We start from the raw sequence: 20,547 nt of genomic DNA, 5'->3' as shown, positions 1-20,547 counted from the left end.
CCCAAGTACTTCAAAGGTAGAGAAGCTAAACCACAACCCAAAATCCCAGCCAATTCTCCCACATTTTCCACATCCCCTACCGGTATCAAAGCTGATTTAGCCATATTTACCTTTAGACCAGAAACGGCTTCAAAGCAAATAAGTAATGCTTTAATGGAGCGGATTTGATTAATATTCGCCCCACAGAAGACCAGCGTATCATCTGCAAATAAAAGATGAGAGATGGTGATCCTCTCAGACAAGTTATCTCCCACTGAGAAACCCGAGATAAAACCATTATCGATGGCCGCACCAATCATCCTACTAAAAGCCTCCATAATTATGACAAACAAGAATGGAGATAAGGGATCCCCCTGCCTCACCCCTCGTGAGCTTCTGAAAAAGCCGGTCGGAGTGCCATTGATTAACACCGAAAAACGAGCAGTTGAAACACAACGCTCAATCCAAGAACACCATTTTTCGCCGAAGCCACATCTCCTAAGAAGATATAATAAAAATTCCCAGTTTATGTGATCATAGGCCTTCTCCATATCCAGCTTACAAAGCAGCCCCATTTCCCCCGAGTTGATCCGGCTATCAAGACATTCACTTGCAATAAGAACCGAATCCGTAATTTGCCTACCCTTAACGAAAGCATTTTGAGGCTTTGATATCACCCTTGCCACAACCCTCTTCATCCTATTAGCAAGAACTTTTGCTATAATCTTGTAAGTTCCGCTTATAAGGCTAATAGGACGAAATTCCTTAAATTCAGTAGCCCCAGGCACCTTTGGAATAAGGGAAATGAAAGTAGCATTAAGACTTTTTTCAAACTTACCATGAGCATAAAAGTCTGAAAATACCGCCATGATATCTTTCTTGATCACCTCCCAACAATCTTGGAAAAAGGCCATGGAGAAACCATCTGGACCTGGGGCCTTATCTCTATCCATACCTTTAACCGCCTCCAAAACCTCCCTTTCCTCGAAAGGAGATTCTATTTGATTGGCCTCATCCGCCTCCAATAAATCAAACGCAAGATTGTCCACCCTAGGCCTCCAATTGCAACGTTCAGAGAGCAGAGATTCGTAGAATTGCACCGCCTGGTCCTTGATGATGTCTTGGTTGGAGTTAATAGCTCCATTAATGGTTATGGAGTCAATAGAATTGCACCTCCGATTCGAATTGGCAATTCGATGAAAAAATTTAGTACATTTATCCCCCTCCTTGAGCCACCTAATCCTGGACTTTTGTCTCCAACTGATCTCCTCTTGTAGAAGAGCAATCTCCAACTCCCTGGAAATCACCCTTTTTCTTTCCTTCTCTTCTTCATCGAGCTCCCTCTCTTCCTCCAAACTCTCCATGGCCTTCAATTCTTCTGCTTTTTCTAAGCATCTAGCATTCACATTGCCAAATTCCATCTCGTTCCAGCTTTTAATGTCCGCCTTTAACGCCTTAAGCTTTTTAGCCAAGATGAAACTTGAAGAGCCAGAAAAATTATAAGAGGACCACCAAGCCCGTACCTTGTCCACGAACCCCTCAGATTTCAACCACATGTTCTCGAATTTAAAAGGCCTCTTACCCCTAACCATGCCGTCACAATCGAGCAAGATGGGAAAATGATCCGAGCACAGTCTAAGCATCCTTTTCTGGATCAAGCCAGGATACTTAATTTCCCATTCGGAGAGACTAAGAAGCGATCGATCCTAGACCGGGAATAAGAATTCGACCATGTGAATGTCCCTCCGGCTAATGGGAGATCCATAAGCCCCTGCTCAGCTATGAAATCCGAAAAATCTGACATTGCACGAGTGAGACGTGCTCCCTCCGCCCTTTCACTAGGAAAATGAGTCACGTTAAAATCACCGCCGATACACCAAGGCACATTCCACCAGCTGGTAAGACCAGCCAACTCCTCCCATAGCCGGTGCCTGATGTGATCAAAGTTCGGACCATAGACCCCCGCAAAAGCCCATTCAAAGTCATCTTCTACGTTCTTGAAAGAACAGGCTGCAACATACTCTCCCACATAATCCTCAATCTTTGTGACCACCCTTCTATCCCACATCAATAAGATTCCACCCGAAGCTCCTCTTGATGCAACAAAAACCCAATCAGCATAAGCACATCCCCATAATTTTCTCACAAATTTATTGGAAATATACTTCATTTTCGTCTCTTGAAGGCATACAATATCACCCTTCCATTGTCTAAGTAAATTTCTTACCTTCAAGCATTTATTGCCCTCATTTAACCCCCTCACATTCCAAGAAATAATCCTTGGCTTCATGGATTATCTCTTTGTGCCCTTCCTTTAGCCCTAACCCGACTAGAATTCCCTTCATAATTAATAGAACTTACCAGATTATTGAGTTCCCTCAATCCTTTCTTTCCCGCATTTGATGCCGCACCTGCCCCCTTCTCTTCATTTTCTGCAATGATATCCGCAAACAGCTCCAATAATTTTTCTTCGTATCCATCACACGTAATTCCCACGAATTGGCTAAATTCCTTGACAAGCTTCAAAACCCTGTTTGTTGACTTAGATCCCTTTTTCCCCTTGTTTCCCGGGGCTGAGCAACTCATTAATGGAATGAGATCCTCCCCTTCATAAACCTCTAATTCCAATCCTACCACTGGAATCTCCTTAAATGGAGCAGATTTCTCCACAGAACGTGGAGAACTGTATAGTTCCAAATTGGTTTGAGTAGGTCCCCTGTCCATATCATTCCTGAAATCCGAAGAATTCCCACACAGTCCTCCTCCAAACCTTCCATTCCTCCTACTAACCCAACCTCCAATCCTGCCCCGGGAGAAATTAATTCCCCTTTTTCTGTTATTTGTTCGCAGGCTCCCACAGTCTTAGAAGCGGATGGAGTTCCCGGTCTAGGCGACATTTCCCGGGAAGCAATGACTGCCGGGAGGTCTGAATCAGTCCCTGCTGCTGTCGCCCAACCAGCCTGGACTACCAGAGAACCAGACCCACCCCCCGCCACCAAAGCCCGAGCCTCCTGACCTGCCGGAGCTGCTTTCCTCCCTTCTTCTTGGACATCGGAGCCTCTGCCGTCACCCAGTTCCACCGCCGGCGCTTGTCTCTCTCCCCATCGGCACTGTCTGTCGCCCACCCAAGTGTAAAATTCCAGCCCTCATGCCGGACAGCCCCAACTCACCATTAGATGGTGTTTTTCCTAGCACGCCCCGCGCAGACCTCGCCGATGGACCTCCCGGCGCTTGACCCAGTGTTGCTTGATGACCAGCAGTGGACGATGAAGCTCCTGGATCGCCGTTCTTGTATGTCCAGCCCACTTGAACTTTCCTCACCCGCATCGGCCTTTTTTTCTTTTTCTGTCTCCCTCTTCTCTTATTCCTTTCTCCCACCCTCTGGGTTTCGCTCAACAGCTGCATGGGCTGTGTATTAACACCCTCCTTTGCACTTTGGTTAGTTGGCTTAGGCCCAAGGCCCGAAAGCCCACAAACGCAATGCCCGCAATTCCCCTTCGCCAAGCGCTCCAGACACTCTTTTACCTCTTGCTGAATCTTTTCCAGAGTATTCCTTAATTTAACGCATTCGAATCCTCCAAACTCCACGTGTCCATTGTCAGAATTGTTCGTTCCTCCTGGTACGTTGCGTCCTTGCACCTCCATCGCTGCATGAGACAAATTGCCACTACCCAACAATCCAGAAACCACCGGAGAAATCTTCACCGGAGACACAGGTTGCACCGGCGAAGGAATGGCCGGAAATTCCATCATGTACCTCTGTCTCCCTGAAGCTTCCATGCATCCCCCTTCAATCGGAGCCTTGCCCTTATCATTCGCCGGACGTATACCATCTGGGCGTTTGAGTATAGCTATCGATTCTGACCCTGGACCAGTGACGTTCACGTTCATCTTCTTCTGTGGCGCAGTTTCCCCCGACAGCCATTTTGGGATTCTTGCGATGGTTTCTGTCGAAGGTAAAAAGAGTTCCTCCGATGGACGTATCGTGGCCTGTAACACCTCAGAAAAGCTCCTCCTTTTCTTCATATCATCCTTTTCTGGAACCATCAGGAATGGTTGGAAGAATCTAATAGCAATCTGGAGCTCAGACTCCAGCTTATTCCATCCTTTTTGATTCTTTCCTTCCGGCACCATAACTGACCTGCGCCTCTCCCTTCCATCGCATTCTTCAATCACCAAAAAACTTCCATATCTGTTGAAGCACTTCTGGGCCAATAATCTAGGATAGCCCTTCTTAGAATGATCATGAAATACCCTGAATCCTTCACTGCAATCAACTCTTCAAAGATATTTAATAGCCAAACAGCTTCATTACTACCCAGCTTCACTGACCTCACCAACCTTTTACTTTTCTCCTTAATCTCCAAACCAGCTTCCCCATCCTTCACCATCATCTCAAAATCCTTAGCTTCGATCGACCACCTCCTTGATAAGCCCATTCTGACCACCTCCGGCCACCCACCTTAGACTAGAAACCACTCCTCAACACCTCCTCTGATGAGGGAAAGAAGAGAGAGAAGAGAGCTTTTTTCTTTTGTCGTCTAGTGAGAGCATTTGCATGTGAAAAAAATGGAATATGTTCTTCCAACTTTTTGGTGTTAATTGAGTTATGCTGTGAAAGGTGAGTGATTGCTTGGGGAGTTGGAGGGGACAGTTAGACAATCAGCTTGTGTTGCACATATGGAGGTTGATCCCATTGTGTGTGATGTGGTGTCCAAGGCGAGAAAGGAATGCATGCAGCTTTGAGGATCGTGAGAGTGGTGTGTTTGAGTTGAAGAATTTGGCACTCAATACTCTGTGTTCATGGAGCATGAATTGGTCTCACTTGCATGTGTCTACATTTTCTGATTTTTTAGAGCTTTGTAATTCTTTTTCTAGTTAGTAGGGGTTATTTTGTATAGTTCCTGTGTACTTGGGTTGCGCCCCTCTGTGTGTATGATAATACATATTACTTATCAAAAAAAAAAAAAAAAAAATTTCTGTGATTTTGTTGACCCTTCTCCCCTTTCAAAACCTTTTGTCTGGTAAACAAGCTGAACCTTATATGCTTTCCTTCCCTTTCCCATTTTCTGTTCTTTCGTTGTGTGCATTTGTGTGTATGTGCACTGAACCATGGCTCAAGTGAAACCAATTGTGCATATGAGTCTCAAGTTTACAAACTATAATGCCAGAGCAAGACTGCTAGTGCATCTATATAAGCCTAAAATAGATGTTGGTTCCTTTTTAATTGAAGTTAAAAATGTAGTTTGGTTTATTTGATGCTGTTGTTCTGATGCTGAAATAGTTATAATGGCTTTGTTTTGATTGTCCTTTGCACTTTTAGTTCCATGCAATGTGTTTTTTTTTGGTTAAATAGGGTTTGTGGCTGCGTCTTTTGAAATTGGGAGCAACTGATGATCCTCTTTCGTCTTTTGAATATGGCACAATTCTTGGTATGTATCCAGTTCAATTCAACACTCAGTGACTTTTCAGACTAATTCTTTTCGTGTATTTCTCAGTAATTCAATCTGCTTTAACAGTTCAAAGAATCCCACAACAATATCTACTTTTTTTTTTTTCCTTTTGCAGCTTTGATTGAATCTGATGCAGAGGGTATTGGTGGTAGTGGGTTTGTTGAATGTATAAGGGAGCATATACATTCAGTATGTAGCTCTAGAAGGCATTTGCGATTTTCATTATTGTTGTTGTTGTTGTTTCTATTACTGCTACTTCTAATATTTTGCAGCATAAACTAACTTTGCACTGGACTTATGCTCTCAGGGGTGGGACTGTCAGTTGACTGAGGAGCAGTTTATTGCAGTGAAAGAATTAGTATGTATATTCTAAGTCAAGCTTTCCAAGAAATTGATCTGGTATAGGAGCAAAAATAGTTGGTTATTGTTTACAAAAGTTAGAAAGCTCCGTATTGCATTGATTTTGCTTTATGCTTTTATGGGGTTTCATATTAAAGTTTTTCAATTAGTTTTGTAAAATCTTTTCAATATGTCAAGCGGTTTTCAAGTACAAGAAACCAAATTTCTCTTTTCAATCTTTTTGTTGGAGTAACTTCATATAACTTCATATATAATATATGAAGTTACTCCAACAAAAAGATTGAAAAGAGAAATTTGATTTCTTGTACTTGAAAAACAAACCTTTCCTCTTTCTCTCAAACCTAGCCGCCGCCGCCGCTGGTTCTTTGCCTGGGAGGAGGGAAGAGAGACCTCATCTCTTCCCTCGTCTCCTCTTTATGAAGCTTTTTCCTTTTCTTGTTGCCTCTCATGAGGCTTTATCCGTCATCTTGTGCGACTTATCCCGCCCAAAACCGCAACCTCAGTGTCAAGACTTCACCACTGCACCGGTCTTCTCCACCGCGATTTCCGCCCCCTCCTTCATGTTAGTAGTCGGGTTTTTGTCAAGGTTTGCAGATTGGGTTTCTATAAAGCTAGATCTCCTCTCCTCTGATGGACCCAACCTCCAACATGCCACTCCATCGCTTCCACCGGTACTCCAGCCTCCCCTAGCTGCAGGCCGTTTTGCCTCCCATAATCCACGCGTTGGCGCGTGGATCTCATGTGCTGGTCAGCCACCTTGTGCCACGTTCCTCCGCCACGCCTTCCGCTGAAGCGCCTGTTTTTTGGGGTTTTTTTGTTGTTTTTATTGTTTTTTGACTTTTTTGTTATTTGGGTTATTGTACTGGTATCCAGGTGGATCTCATGTGCTGGTCAGCCACCTTGTGCCGCGTTCCTCTGCCACGCCCTCCGCTGAAGCGCCTGTTTTTTGGGTTTTTTTTTTTTTTTTTTTGGTGGTTGTTTTTATTTTTTTTGACTTTTTGTTATTTGGGTTATTGTACTGGTGTCCGGAGTGATCTTTCCTTTTCAGACCTGAATGATTTTACAGTGCTTTTCTTCAGCAGCCTCCTCCTGGTGGTTTTTTTTTTTTTTGCAGGTCCTTGGGTAGGGTTGAAAAGTATTTCGAGGGTCATGGTCTTGTTTGCATTTCTTTTGGGGATTTAGATAGGGTTGAAGGTTTTCGAGATGGCCATGCCCCTACCCGTTTATTCTGTTTTGGTGCTTAAACCACTTTTATTGGCCCTTATTGATTGGACTGGGTCATTTTATGACCCATTTCTTACCTTTTTCTTGTATTTGTTGTACTGTAATTTTGTTTTTGGTCTATTGTTGGGGAGCCCACCCAATTTTTAGTGTTTTAATCCCGCTAACCCTTTCTTCGCTATAAAAGAAAAATATACTTATCAAAAAAAATAAATGAAAAGTATGCATTAAATATATATATAATTTATTACTTAAAATGTAAATTGTCCAGAAGTTCCCCCAAAGATGCATCATGCACCACTGTTCTCTTTGGCTTGTTTTCCTTTCTTTCTAGACTTGTAGTTGCTTTAATAGACTTTATATGGAATCTATATATTTATAATGCTAAATCCTCTCTCATGTTTTTTTTTTTTCTAAAATTTAATTACTACATTAATTCAGCTCAAAACAGCAATTAGTCGTGCAACATCTCGGAATGATGTATTGACGGTCAGAGATGCCCTTGAAGTTTCTGCTGAAATGTATAAGAAAGATGCTAATAATGTTTTGGACTACATCCAACGCCATCTTATATCTCTGTCAATCTGGGAAGAGCTACGGTATGTGTTGCAAGTCATAATTGTAATAGTTTTTATTCATCATACGTACCATCTCTTTTCTGTTGCAAAAAGTAGGGGTTACCATACTAATAAAAACATTGTATTTGCAAAGTCTTCTGCATAATATACTTTTTCCCCTTCTTTCAAAACTACAGGTTGATAAACATTCTGCAAATAGCTTGATTCCATATCAGCTACATTCTGTTATTCTATATTAACATTTTACATTATGGTCGTTGTTAGTTGAGGTAACTCAGACATGTCATTCGGATGAACATGCTTAGGAGTTTTGGCTACATGAAATTGAATGCATTATTTGGTGCTTTGTAGTTATTATGAATCTCAATGCAGTCTTGCTTGTCCTATTATTATTAGGCAAGTATGAAAATAATAAGCATGACTGAAAGATGAACAAATAGATGCAGCATCTGGTATCCATTTAGAAAAGATAAAAAGTGAAGAATTTCTGTTAAACAAATAAATGCAGCATCTGGTATCCAATTAAAAAAGAAAAAAGAAAAAAATGCAGAATGTCTGTTTGAACGGTAAAACAACATGAATGGCAAATGCCTAATAGAACCTTGGAATTACATGGACTTGGCCTGAGGTTCTTACCTTTTGTTTTTTGAAATGCAGAACCAGATATTTCTGCATCTGAAAGACAAGATAAATTGCAAAGTAATAAAGAAAATATGATGTGGATGGAATACATATAAAGTAAATAAGATATATAATAAGCTTAAAGCTAGAGAGATGGTAGCCTGTTACTGATTAAGCAAGTAGTGGCGGTCCTGTTAATCCTATTATCAGAGCTACTTTTACTATTTATAAAGGTTATATATGTTTCACAGAAAATATTTAGTTTTATTCTCTTCTTTTTTTTTTTTTTTTGGGGGGGGGTGGGGGTTCCTCTTGTATACTTCCGGTATACGTAGGGGCCTCTTGCGCTTTTAATAAGAAGGTGATTCCTCTTGTATACTTTTGGTGTACTTAGAGGATCCTTACGCTTTTAATAAGTCTGGTTATTACTTATAAACAAAAAAATAGTTAGATATGGGTCAGACTCGATATGCTTTAGTTCTGGAAATCTTGTTCTCTCTAATTTGGATTGAAGGGAGGCTTCATGTTGTCCTTTAGACTGGAAAGCAAGGTATTTTAGACTGAAAGACTTACGCTTTAAAAGCCTTTTTCTTTTTGTCCTTTTACTTTTCTTTAATTGTAAAGATGGTTGTCAGTAAATAACTTTTTAAAAAGTTTCTGCTAAATGCAACCTCTGGTTAAGGCTGTATCCACTGTGTTTTGATTATATGATTGTGAAGTTTTTTGTTTTTTATTTATGTCGCTCCTTCAACTATTTGCTTCTTAACTGTTCATTCCTCTCTCTTTTAGCTGTTGATATTCTGAATATTACATTTCTGTCAAGAAGCTATAATTAGATATCATTTGTTTTTTAATTTCCAGTAACCTTTTATTTTATTTAGTTAACTTTCTTATCCCTTTTTGTAACTAGCTACTGCCTCAAACTCTAACCACTCTTAAGATTTTCCATTTCCATTTCACTCACTGTTACTTGATAATAAACACCCTTGATTCTTAAGTCGCTGATTATTCTAGATGTTCTATAACTGTACAAAAGACTTCTCTTACAGAGATGAAGAGGGACTGTGTAGAAATGTGGTGAGTGTTAGGGGCACTAAATTCTTGAATTAGATGCCATATTCAAGACTTTATTGGTTCTATATGGTTTTGACATGGTGAGAGAAGCCTCATTTTGTGGTGAGTAGATTCATTATACTCGGGTAGTGGGGAAAGGCGCTTGGCAATCTTTTGTGTATAATAACTCCTTAAAGTATTCTTGTTGTTTGCTTCTTCCTGAATTGGGCTGTTGAACTTGTCTAGGAAAAGAGGATGGTCTCGTATTAGTCTCCACTTAATCTATGTTGAGCTTGTTTACCGAGTAGTTGAGTTGGAGGCCTGTGGTGGACGGTATTTCCTTTGATTCTATTGATGAAGTTGTGGCTAGTTGGTTAGAGAGAGATTTTGAGGAGAAGAAGGTGTGGGTGGTTGTGAAAGCATTGAATGGTGGTAAGGCTCTAGGCCCTGATGGTCACTCTATGGTGTTCATCCAAGTTTGTTGGGTTGTTTTGAAAGAGGATATCATGAAGTTCTTTCGTGAGTTCCATGCCAGTGGTAAGTTTGAGAGAAGCCTTAATGTTATGTTCTTCGCCCTCTTTCTGAAGATTCCAAGGGTTGTTGATCTCAAGGATTTTCGTCATATTAGTCTAGTGGGCGGCATCTATAAGATGATTGCCAAGACTCTTGCGAACATGCTTAAGTTGGTGTTGGAGAAGATTATTTCTAGGTCACTGAACGCATTCATCTGAGGTAGGAAGATTCTAGATCCTATTCTTATTGCCAATAAATGCCTTGATAGCATATTGAGATGTGGAGAACCGGGAGTTATTTGTAAAATGGATTTAGAAAAGGCTTATGATCATGTTAATTGGGATTTCCTATTGTACATCTTGAGAAGATGCGGGTTTGGAGGGAAATGGTTCTCTTGGATTGCTCCTTGTATATCCTCAGTGCAGTTCTCGGTTTGGTGAATGGCTCTCCCACAGGCTTCTTTAGTAGTTCTCATGGCCTGAGGCAAGGGGATCCTTTGACTTCTTTTCTGTTTGTCATAGTGATGGAGGCGTTGGGTAGGATGATTTTAGCTGCAGTGAGTGGAGCTTTGTTGTTTGGCTTTTCTCTGTGGGGACAAGGACTCATATTTCCCATCTTTTGTTTGCTATTGATACCTTACTTTTCAGTGGGTCTGACCCAAATCATCTAATTAATTTTCGGAGTTTATTCTTATTATTTGAAGCAGTGTTAGGTTTGAAGATGAACTTAGCGAAGTCGGAATTGGTTCCTGTGATAAATGTTGATAATGCGGATGGGATGGCTAGAATTCTGGGTTGTGGAGTTGCGTCCCTACTCTTGAAGTATCTTGGATTTCCGTTGGGGGCTTCCTATAGGGCCAAGCATATATGAGACGGTGTTATTGAGAAGATAGAACGTCGGTTGGCTAGTTGGAAAAGGTTCTTTTTGTCCAAGGGTGGTAGGATCACCCTTTTTTTTTGATAAGTAATAATGATATAAAAAGCGCAGAAGGACGCAACCCACATACACGGGAAGTATAAAAGAGAGCGTCTAAGAGGGAGAAAAATGAAAAAGGAAATCAGTGAAACTAATCCTTATTGGAGCATGCCAAGCGGCCGTCCAGGAATACAAAGTAAAGAAGAAGAAATGAGTCAATTCCTCTATGGTCCTAGTGGAGTTTTCAAAGCATCTAGCATTCCTTTCATTCCAAATACACCACATAAGACACAGAGGGATCATCTTCCACACTACCGCGCTTCGGGAACGGCCTCCCGACCACCAACAATCGAACAAGCCCCTCACCTTGCAAGGCATGACCCAATGCAACCCAAACCGATCAAAAATAGTATGCCAAAGAATGCTCGCGGTCTCGCAATGGAGAAGAAGATGATCGACTGACTCTCCATTCTTCTTGCACATACAACACCACTCCACTATCATTAGGTTCCTCTTCTGCAGGGTGTCGTGAGTCAAAACCTTGCCTAAGGCCGCGGTCCACCCGAAAAAAGCCACTCGCAAAGGCACCTTAGTACGCCAAATGCTCTTTCAAGGAAACGCCTCATGTTCTAAATTAGACAAGTCCTTGAAAAGTGACTTAACCTCGAACTTGCCTTTCTTAGACGATGACCATCGAATACGATCCACAGAACCTGTGGATATCTTGCAAGAGTACAACCGGTCCAAGAAAGAAGAAATTAAATCCATCTCCCAGTATTGTACGGGCCGCACAAAAATGACATTCCACTCGACCACCCAACTCCTCCAAATGAAGTTATCCTTCACCCAAGCTTCTTTATGTCTGGCGATGTTGAACAAGGATGGGAAAGCATGCTTCAAAGAGCAATCCCCACACCAAATATCATGCCAAAAACGAACTTTCGAACCCACCCCCACCTCAAAACGGATGCCTTTGGCAAAAAAATCCCAACGTTGACGAATGTGCTTCCATAAGCCCACACCATGGGAACCCGAAACCTTCTTTGTGCACCACCCACCATCCTGGTCTCCATACTTAGATTTGATAACCTTATACCACAAAGCCTCACTCTCATTCGCATATCTCCAAAGCCATTTACCCAGGAGAGCTTGATTAAACTGATGCAACTTTCGAATGCCAAGCCCGCTGTACCGAAGGGGACGACAGACTTGGTTCCAATTTACAAGATGCATCTTAGGCTCGTCTCCCATCCCTCCCCATAAGAAATCTCTTTGAACTTTCTCAAGTCTTTTAGCTACACTCATAGGGATCGGAAAGAGGATCACCCTTATCAAGAACACTCTTTCCAACTTACCTAAAGTGTTGCAAGCCATATTGTGAAGCTCCAACGTGATTTCTTATGGAGTGGATTAGGTGAAGAGTTCAAATATCGCTTGATCTGGTTGGGGATTAGGAACTTGTCAAGATTCAATCATACGCTCTTAGGTAAATGGTTTTGGCGTTGTGGACTTGTGAGAGGGAGGCTTGGTGGAGAGTGGTGGTGGACTCTAAATATGAAGTTGATGGGGAGGGTGGTGTTCTAGCGAGCCAATTGGAGCGTATTGGGTGGGTTTATGAAAGAATATTTGGAGGGGTTGGGGGAAGTTTTGTAGTGATATTAGATTTGTGGTGTGAGATAAATCCAAGGTTAGATTCTGGCATGATCTTCGGTGTGGGCATACGGCCCTTAAGGAGGTCTTTCCAATTTTATTTGGTATTGTTAGCATAAAGGATGCTCTGTCGATACTCGTGGAATTTTCTGGAGGTGTCGTTTAATGGAACGTGAGCTTTACTAGAGCGGTTCATGATTGGGAGGTGGAAACCTTTGCCTCATGTTTCAGGGTGTTGTATTTTGTGACAGTGAGACGAGAAGGGAATCACAAGTTCTGGTGGGTCCCTTCCAAAAGGGGTTTGTTTGGTGTTAAATCTTTCTACAAAGTCAAGAGTTGTCATGATTGTGTCTTTTTCCTTTAGAAAAGTGTTTGGTGGTCTATGGTTCTGTTGAGGGTGGCCATTTTTGTGTGGCCAATGGTCCTAGGAAAGATCCTTACCATAGACAATGTGGTTTATATGATGCAGGACATGCGGTCCCCACTAAAGAAAAAAAAAGAAAGAAGTTTTTATTTATTTATTTTATAATCCTTTTCCTATTAGGATTATGTTTACTTTCTCTTCTAGGATTATGTTTACTTTTCTACTAGGATTAAATTTACTTTCTCTACTAGAAGTAGGATTACTTTCTGTACAAGTATTTCTCTTTTATAAATAGGCTTGTTTATTATGTAAAACTCAATCAATTGAATTATTATAAAATCCTAGAATTTTCTCTCAAATGCTCTGCAGAGTTTTATCTTTCTTTTAGCCTGCAGGCTTGTTTTTATCATTTGGGTAGAAGATGAAGACGCTTTTCCTTGCAAAATTAAAGATGCTGCTCTTTGATTAGTTACCTTAGTCTTCCGCTACGTTAGTTGGTATCAGAGCATGCTTTATCCTGATCATGATCAATCAGCGCAACGGTGATGATCCCCTTAATGACGCTGCTCGTGATAGGGAGGCTCCTTTAAGAGCCGAAGTCCAAGAGCTCCAGCGGACGATGCAGACGGTGCAACAAGAGGTGAGCCAGATGCGGGAGATGATGGAGTGCATGCACATGGGTCCTATTCGTAATCACGGGGACAATCTTGCCCATGATGACGATGGGATCCGAGTGAGGCCTATTCCTCACCAACGACCTGCACCCATAAACTGACCACCGGCCTATGACGATCTTAATGACGATGAAGACTTCGCTAAAGGAGTGTTTGGACGGGACATTGGGGTAGATCGGAGAGGTGGATTACGTAGAAGAGTCGATCGTGGTGGAGTAGGCTTCAGAGGTTATAAGCGCGATGGAGCTGGTCATATGGGAAATGTCTATGAAGGCGCTGGCTACCGGGATGCTTATAAAGAGCAACCCAGACGTCAGGATCATTGTAGGGAGGAATCCCATGAATATCGAATGAAGATTGATCTCCCATCATCATTCAACATGCATCTTCAAATCGAAGATTTCTTAGATTGGGTGATGGAGGTAGAGAGGTTCTTTGATTATATGAGTATTCGCGACGATCTTAAGGTGAAATTAGTCGCATACAAGTTCAAGGGAAGCTTGAATCGTGTAGCTGACGCTTTGAGCCGCCGAGCTACCTTGTTGATCACCATGAAAGCTGAAGTGACTGGATTCGAGTGCCTAAAGGAGTTAAATGAGGAAGATGAAGATTTTGGTGAAACTTGGAAGCATTGCAAGGCGGGGCAACCAATTTCTGAGATACATATTTAGGAGGGTATTTATTTCGTGGGAATCAGCTGTGCATTCCGAGGAGTTCCTTACGAGAACAAATAATTCGAGAATTACATGCTGGTGGTTTGGGTGGTCATCTGGGAAGAGACAAGACTATTGCTCTGAAAGAGGAGCGATATTACTGGCCGCAACTGAAGAATGAAGTAGGTAATTTTGTCCGATGATGCCAGACTTGTCAGATCGCCAAGGGGCAAACCCAAACTTATGGGATTATACATGCCTCTACCAATATTGGAAGCACTGTGGGAAGATGTATCCATGGATTTTGTATTGGGTCTCCCGAGAACCCAATGAGGAGCAAATTCTATAATGGTAATTGTGGATAGATTTTCCAAAATGGCCCACTTTGTTGCTTGCAAGAAAACATCTGATGTTGTTCAAGTGGCCAATCTATTCTTCCGAGAGGTGGTTCGATTGCATGGAGTCCCAAAGTCTATCACTTCTGACCGAGACACCAAGTTCTTGTCTCACTTTTGGCGAACATTATGGAGGTGGTTCGACATAGCATTGAACTTCAGTAGCACGAGCCATTTGCAAACGGACGGGTAGACAGGAGTTGTTAATCGAACTCTAGGTAATTTACTTTGATGTATTGTAGGTGACAAACCGAAGTAGTGGGACTTGGCTTTAGCTCCGGCTGAGTTTGCCTACGACAACATGGTGAATCGATCTACTGGGAAGGCAACGTTCGAAGTTGTCTATGGGAGAACACCGAGACTTGCAGTAGATCTTGCAACTTTACCTAAGTTACTGGGAGCAAGTGTGGCAGCGGAGCAATTAGCAGAATTTGTGAAAGCTACCCAAGAGGGAGTTCATCAGCATCTAGAAGAATTCTATGCCAACTACAAGAAGGCAGCAGACAAGGGTCGGCGATCGAAGATTTTTCAAGAAGGAGATCTTGTGATGGTGTCTTTACGCAAGGGGCGACTGCCGACTAGTACTTCTGGAAAGTTGAGGTGGAAGGAGTATGGTCCATAAAAGGTACTAAAAAGGATTAACGACAATGCATATGTCATCGATCTTCCAGAAGAAATGGCGATATCCTCAACATTCAACATGACAGACATTTTTGAATATTTTCCACTAGAGGATTCGGAACTTAACTTGAGGACGAATTCTTTTCAAGAAGGGGAGATTGATGCAGGACATGCGGTCCCCACTAAAGAAAGAAAAAAAAAAAAGTTTTTATTTATTTACTTTATAATCATTTTCCTATTATGATTATGTTTACTTTCCCTACTAGAATTATGTTTGCTTTCCAACTAGGATTAGATTTACTTTCTCTACTAGGATTAGATTTGCTTTCTCTACTAGAAGTATGTTTACTTTCTCTGCATGTATTTCTCTTATATAAATAGGCTTGCTTATTATATAAAACTCAATCAATTGAATTATTATCGAATCATAGAATTTTCTCTCAAATGCTCTGCGGAGTTTTATCTTTTTTTTAGCCTGCGGGCTTGTTTTTACTTTTGGATAGAAGACGAAGACGCTTCTCCTTACAGAATCAAAGACGCTGCTCTTTGATTAATTACCTTAGTGTTCCGCTATGTCATTATAAGTGTTGTATGTGCAACAGGGATGGGGAGTCCGTTGATCATCTTCTTCTTCATTGTGAGGTTGCTTATGCCATTTGGAATGTTTTCTTTAGTTGATTTGGGTTGTCTTGGGTTATGCCTAGACGAGTTTTTAATTTGTATGCTTGTTGGTGGATTGCGGCATTAGTTAGAGTGTTGCGATGTGGAAGATGGTGCCTTCATACCTTTTATGGTGTCTATGGAAGGAAGTAAAGGATAGAAATTTTGAGGCCCGCGATAGGACTTTGGAGGAAATTAAGTCTTCATTTTTCTATACTTGTCTCTGGACAACTGCATATGTTTTGTCTTGTGGTGATTGGTTACTATGATTTTATTGCTCTTTGTGTCCCTACTATTGTGGCTACTTCTCTTGTATATTTCTTGTGTATACAGGGGGTGCCTTATGCTTTTTAATGATATATCAATTATGTGTAAAAAAAAAAAAATTCTGTCATCCAATGTATTTTTTATTTACAGGAGTAATAATGGTCCTTAAAAGATTGTAAGTCAACTTCATTTATATTGTTAAAATAATAATTAAATGATTAAATTTAACATTTCCTATTAGTTTAAGATTTTGAGTCAATTGATGATTTAATATGTTATCAGAGTATAGGTCTTGAGTTCAAACTTTGACTCCTTAATTTACCTCAATTTTAGTGAAAATAATTCACTTGTTGAGGCAAAGTTTGGGTCCATACGTGAGGAGTGCTAAAATATTAATTAAATGATTAAATTCGTCATTTCTTACTAGCTTAAGCTTTTAGGACTTTTGGTGATTTAACACACATTAAATACCTTTTAGGGACACTTGGTGATATAACACACATTAAATACCTTTTAGGTTTTTGAGGTCCGATGAGTTTTGGAATTTTCATGTTTTCTTTATGATTTTCTTATAGGTTCTGGGAAGGATACTTTGACTATCTAATGGAGAGGTCTTCAAGCAAGTAAGGATTCCGTACTTTAGCCTAAAAAAAAATGGATTTCATGTTTTCTTTTTGTTTTGTCCTTTTATCCCCCCTCCCCTTTTTTAAATATATATTTAAATTCTAATTTCTATTATGTATGAATAGTTTAATAAAGTTGTCTCTTACCTTCTTTTCCTTTACTGGCGTAAACAGTTTATTATAAATAAAATCCCTTTTGCAATTGGTTTCATTGAGGGTGCAATTTTATGCATATTTCTAGCTGTGCATCAAATTGGTATTACTTCTGGGTGAGATTTGTCAAAGAGAGCACATAGTGTAGAATTCTTCACCTCTGGGATACACTGAGACCCCACCCACGTTTTTTTAGTTTTCTTTGAATTTGGGGGTGTACGGATAAATTTGATATTAAACCATGGAAAGTGTTTGTGTGAGAAGTAATTCCTCTTTATTGTTCTTATCTGATTTTATGTCAGTTCGGCGAATTATGCATCTCTGGTGACAGCACAGCTAATTGTGGTGGCATCACACATGGTAGTGCGTCTTCTGTTTTATTTAATTTTTTTTCCTACCCTCACTCCTGCCACTTATACATTTCTTCATTCTATGTTGTTCGGAATTTGTTTTATTTCTTCATAAAGGCTGGCTTGGGACTTCCTGATACTGATGCTTGGTACATGATTGAAACAATAGCAGAGAAGAACAGCATTGGCTATAAGCAGTTTGTGAGTTACTGTTTTTATCCCATTTTTTCTTTTGGAGTTGTTGATTATTTTTGAATTTTAATGTCTCTGATTTATGGTGGCATACCGATTCCATTTTTCCGTAGCTTATCTGTGTTTGTGATGAGGTATTTTATGGGGGCCAGATGCCTTTATGTTCTTGGGATTTCTTGTATTGCTTGTTATTATTATCTTCGATGTTCTTAATGTTTAATCTTGTACTGCTTTTCTCTTTTTAGTTTCGGTGTTGCATAGATATAGTATAGCTATTCAATGAATTAATGTGTGGGGTTTGACCCAGACTTCAATCATATAAGAAGATAAAAAAGTTTCTTCAGAAAAAATGGATATGGTGTAGGGAATACTGGAAATGCAACGTATTACTGTGTTTAAGCCAAAGACCAAAGAACAAATCAAGTTTATACGATGCTGATACTCTGTCTATGATGTTGAGAACAAAGAGAAGGTGCTAACTGCTTCTTACATCCACATGATATGCATATCTAGAAAAAAAGATTGGTGGAAATCATTTTCGTGAATAGTTTTCCCATTCTTTTCCTAGAAATGTTTTGGTCTTCCATAGGACTGGATTATATGTGGCAGTCCAACAATTATTGGAAAGACGGGAATCATGTGGACCAAAACTGTTTTGTATTTTTGTTTAATACTGTAATATACAACCATGGAGCTTGTATAAATTGCAAAACAAAATTAACCCCAAGGTGTTGGCTCAAGTGGCAAGGGCCTTGGTCTTGGTGACATTTCCATCGAGTCTAAGGTTCAAATCCCCTTAGGTGCAAACAATTCTTCGGGGCCAGCCCACTGTGTAGAGGTGGTGCTTTGCACGGGTCCGAGGTTTACCCAACAAGGGTGGGTGGGTACATGAAGTGGCCCAGCCTTAAAGGGGGTTCTTCATCATAAACAATAAATAAATTGTAAAACAAAATTCCCCATACTTGTTAAGAATATGAAGTATCATCGTAATTTTATCCTGCAGTTTTCAAGTAATTCTTTTTCCATCGCTTTTGTCAATCTATTGTCTTAAAGTGCTCCCTTTTGCTGGAATTGAATTTATTGTCAGTCTCAATGATTCAATGATTAGTTGTTCGTCAGCTCTGGGTGTTTGATGGTCACTAAACCAAAGTTATAAGGAGCTAGGTTGATATTTTGCCTCTTTTTTATTTTTTATATTTTTTGTCTCGTTGGTTGTTTTGTGTTGAGCTACTAGGTCAATATGTTTTTGCCACTTTTCTGTCTCGTTGGTTTTTTGTTCTGATTTTTTTCCCTTTCCTCTTGATTTATCAGACTAAAGCTTTGCTTCTGCCTATGAATTCTTTTGCTGAAAATGTTTTTTTCGAATCGTTGTTGCAGATAAAACTCAGAGGATTCTTGTCACATATCCAGCAACTACGTGTTGCTTACTGGGGAATCACTTCTATAAAGACCCAATCTATATCGTCTCTTGGATTACTGTCCCCGCGTTCAAAAGATGGTACAGATGAGAATCAGCAACCTGCCGAGGCTTCTGGTGTTGGAAGGAGCTGGGTTCAGAGCATGTTCAGCAGGGATACAGCATCCAGATCAAACTCTTTTAGTCGTGTTCGCAGATGGGCTTCTGATGCTGGGAATTCTGGTATCTCTTTCTTTTAAGATTTCAGATGTGTACTATATTTTTTTTATTTTCAGTACATCAGCATGGCTTATTGTCTTCCATTTTCAGCTACAAATGAGATTGGGACCCCTCGCAAACAAGATTTATCTTCTGCTGGTCAGAAGAAAATTCAAACCAATGTTCGCGTACTTAGGGGTCATAGTGGTGCCATTACTGCTCTACATTGTGTGACAAGAAGAGAGGTGTGGGATCTGGTGGGTGACCGTGAAGATGCAGGTTTCTTTATAAGTGGAAGCACAGACTGCTCAGTAAGTTTGCATATTTTGGCAATTTCTTTGAATTGAGAGGCTTTTGTAACATGCAGCATTAAAGATATGTTTATTTCTAAAATCATGCAGGTTAAGATTTGGGATCCTAGTCTTCGTGGTTCTGAACTTCGGGCAACTCTGAAAGGACATACAAGGTTTTCTTTTCTCCCTCTTTTCTGGGTTGATTGATTGATGCCAATGAACTACTCTGCCTGGCTCTATGTGGTTGTTTAATTCACCTTGGATTGATGCCCGTACTTTTCTGCCACATGTAGAACCATCCGTGCAATAAGTTCTGATCGAGGAAGGGTGGTATCAGGGTCAGACGATCAGTCTGTTTTAGTATGGGACAAACAAACAACTCAGCTTCTAGAAGAGCTAAAAGGCCATGATGGACAGGTTTGTGTATATCTTTTATTTGATCATACACTGGGTATGGAACCATAAAGGTGAATGCAGAAAGTATGTAAGCGGATGAACAACCAATGCACTGTACAATGGGAAAATGCTACCTATAAAAAAAGCAGTAAAAAACACTCCGATGTTCTAGCTAGACGGTGCAACAATAGAGTATATATTAGGAGATAGATTATAAAGAGGTATTTGAGTCCTATCTGTTTAACCGGTGGAGTAATTTGTTAGGATTGTCACCGATAGCCTATTTTAGTGAAAAACCAAATAAGGCTAAACCGAGGTACTCAATTTATGATAGTTTTATGCGGTAGTGCGAGGCTTATGTCACTGGCGCCATCGTTTACTACCACAAGAGTTGGTGCTCTACTCTAACCTCAATTTACAAAAGAAACTCAATCATAGGCATGGTCGTTGGGTCGAGTTCTTGCAAGCCTACTCATTTGTGTTGAAGCATAAATCAGGAGTTGTGAACAAGGCGGTAGATGCAGTTAGTTGCCGAGTGGGTTAAGGGGTTTGGAATCCTCAAAGAGGATTATGAGTTGTGTCTTGATTTTGGAGAGGTATTCTTAGCTCTACGAGATGGACAGTGCCTTACTGCAGATGACTATTACCTCCAAGATGGATATTTATTCCGAGCCAACAAGCTTTGCATCTCACAGGCGTCAAAGCAAGATATCCTAATTTGGGATATTCATGCCGGAGGCCTTTCGGAACACTTTGGACGTGACAAGACAATAGAAGAAGTGGAGCGTCAATTTTATTTTTCATGTCATGCCTGAAGAGAGATTGCGTTGATTGGTCAATATGGAACATGCCAATTGGCCAAACACAGAAAGCAGAATACTGGCCTTTACACTCCCCTCCCTCTGCTAGATTGCACTTGGTAGGATGAGAATATGCACTTTTTGGTTG

The 20,547-nt window shown here is 40.6% G+C and overlaps 1 protein-coding gene across 2 annotated transcripts in view; it reads left to right on the top strand.

Annotated features, from left to right (window-relative positions):
* LOC132183658 (DENN domain and WD repeat-containing protein SCD1) overlaps positions 1–20,547 on the top strand; it is a 66,379-nt gene that overhangs the window by 27,088 nt on the left and 18,744 nt on the right. The window contains exons 16-26 of one of the 2 annotated variants that reach the window (XM_059597016.1): positions 5,336–5,411; positions 5,548–5,621; positions 5,740–5,790; positions 7,455–7,612; positions 16,553–16,600; positions 17,056–17,113; positions 17,221–17,304; positions 18,673–18,934; positions 19,022–19,221; positions 19,312–19,376; positions 19,497–19,742. In XM_059597016.1, the coding sequence (XP_059452999.1) occupies positions 5,336–5,411; positions 5,548–5,621; positions 5,740–5,790; positions 7,455–7,612; positions 16,553–16,600; positions 17,056–17,113; positions 17,221–17,304; positions 18,673–18,934; positions 19,022–19,221; positions 19,312–19,376; positions 19,497–19,668 (1,248 nt within the window). In that variant the 3' untranslated portion in view covers positions 19,669–19,742. Of the gene's footprint in view, positions 1–5,335; positions 5,412–5,547; positions 5,622–5,739; positions 5,791–7,454; positions 7,613–16,552; positions 16,601–17,055; positions 17,114–17,220; positions 17,305–18,672; positions 18,935–19,021; positions 19,222–19,311; positions 19,377–19,496; positions 19,743–20,547 lie in introns of those variants that run through there. The other variant, XM_059597017.1, reaches the window with a different exon arrangement.

This window comes from Corylus avellana, chromosome ca6 (assembly GCF_901000735.1).
Source record: "Corylus avellana chromosome ca6, CavTom2PMs-1.0".
Classification (NCBI taxonomy): Eukaryota; Viridiplantae; Streptophyta; class Magnoliopsida; order Fagales; family Betulaceae; genus Corylus; species Corylus avellana.
The sequence above is the reverse complement of the archived record's forward strand: the minus strand, read 5'-3'. Positions and strand labels throughout refer to the sequence as shown.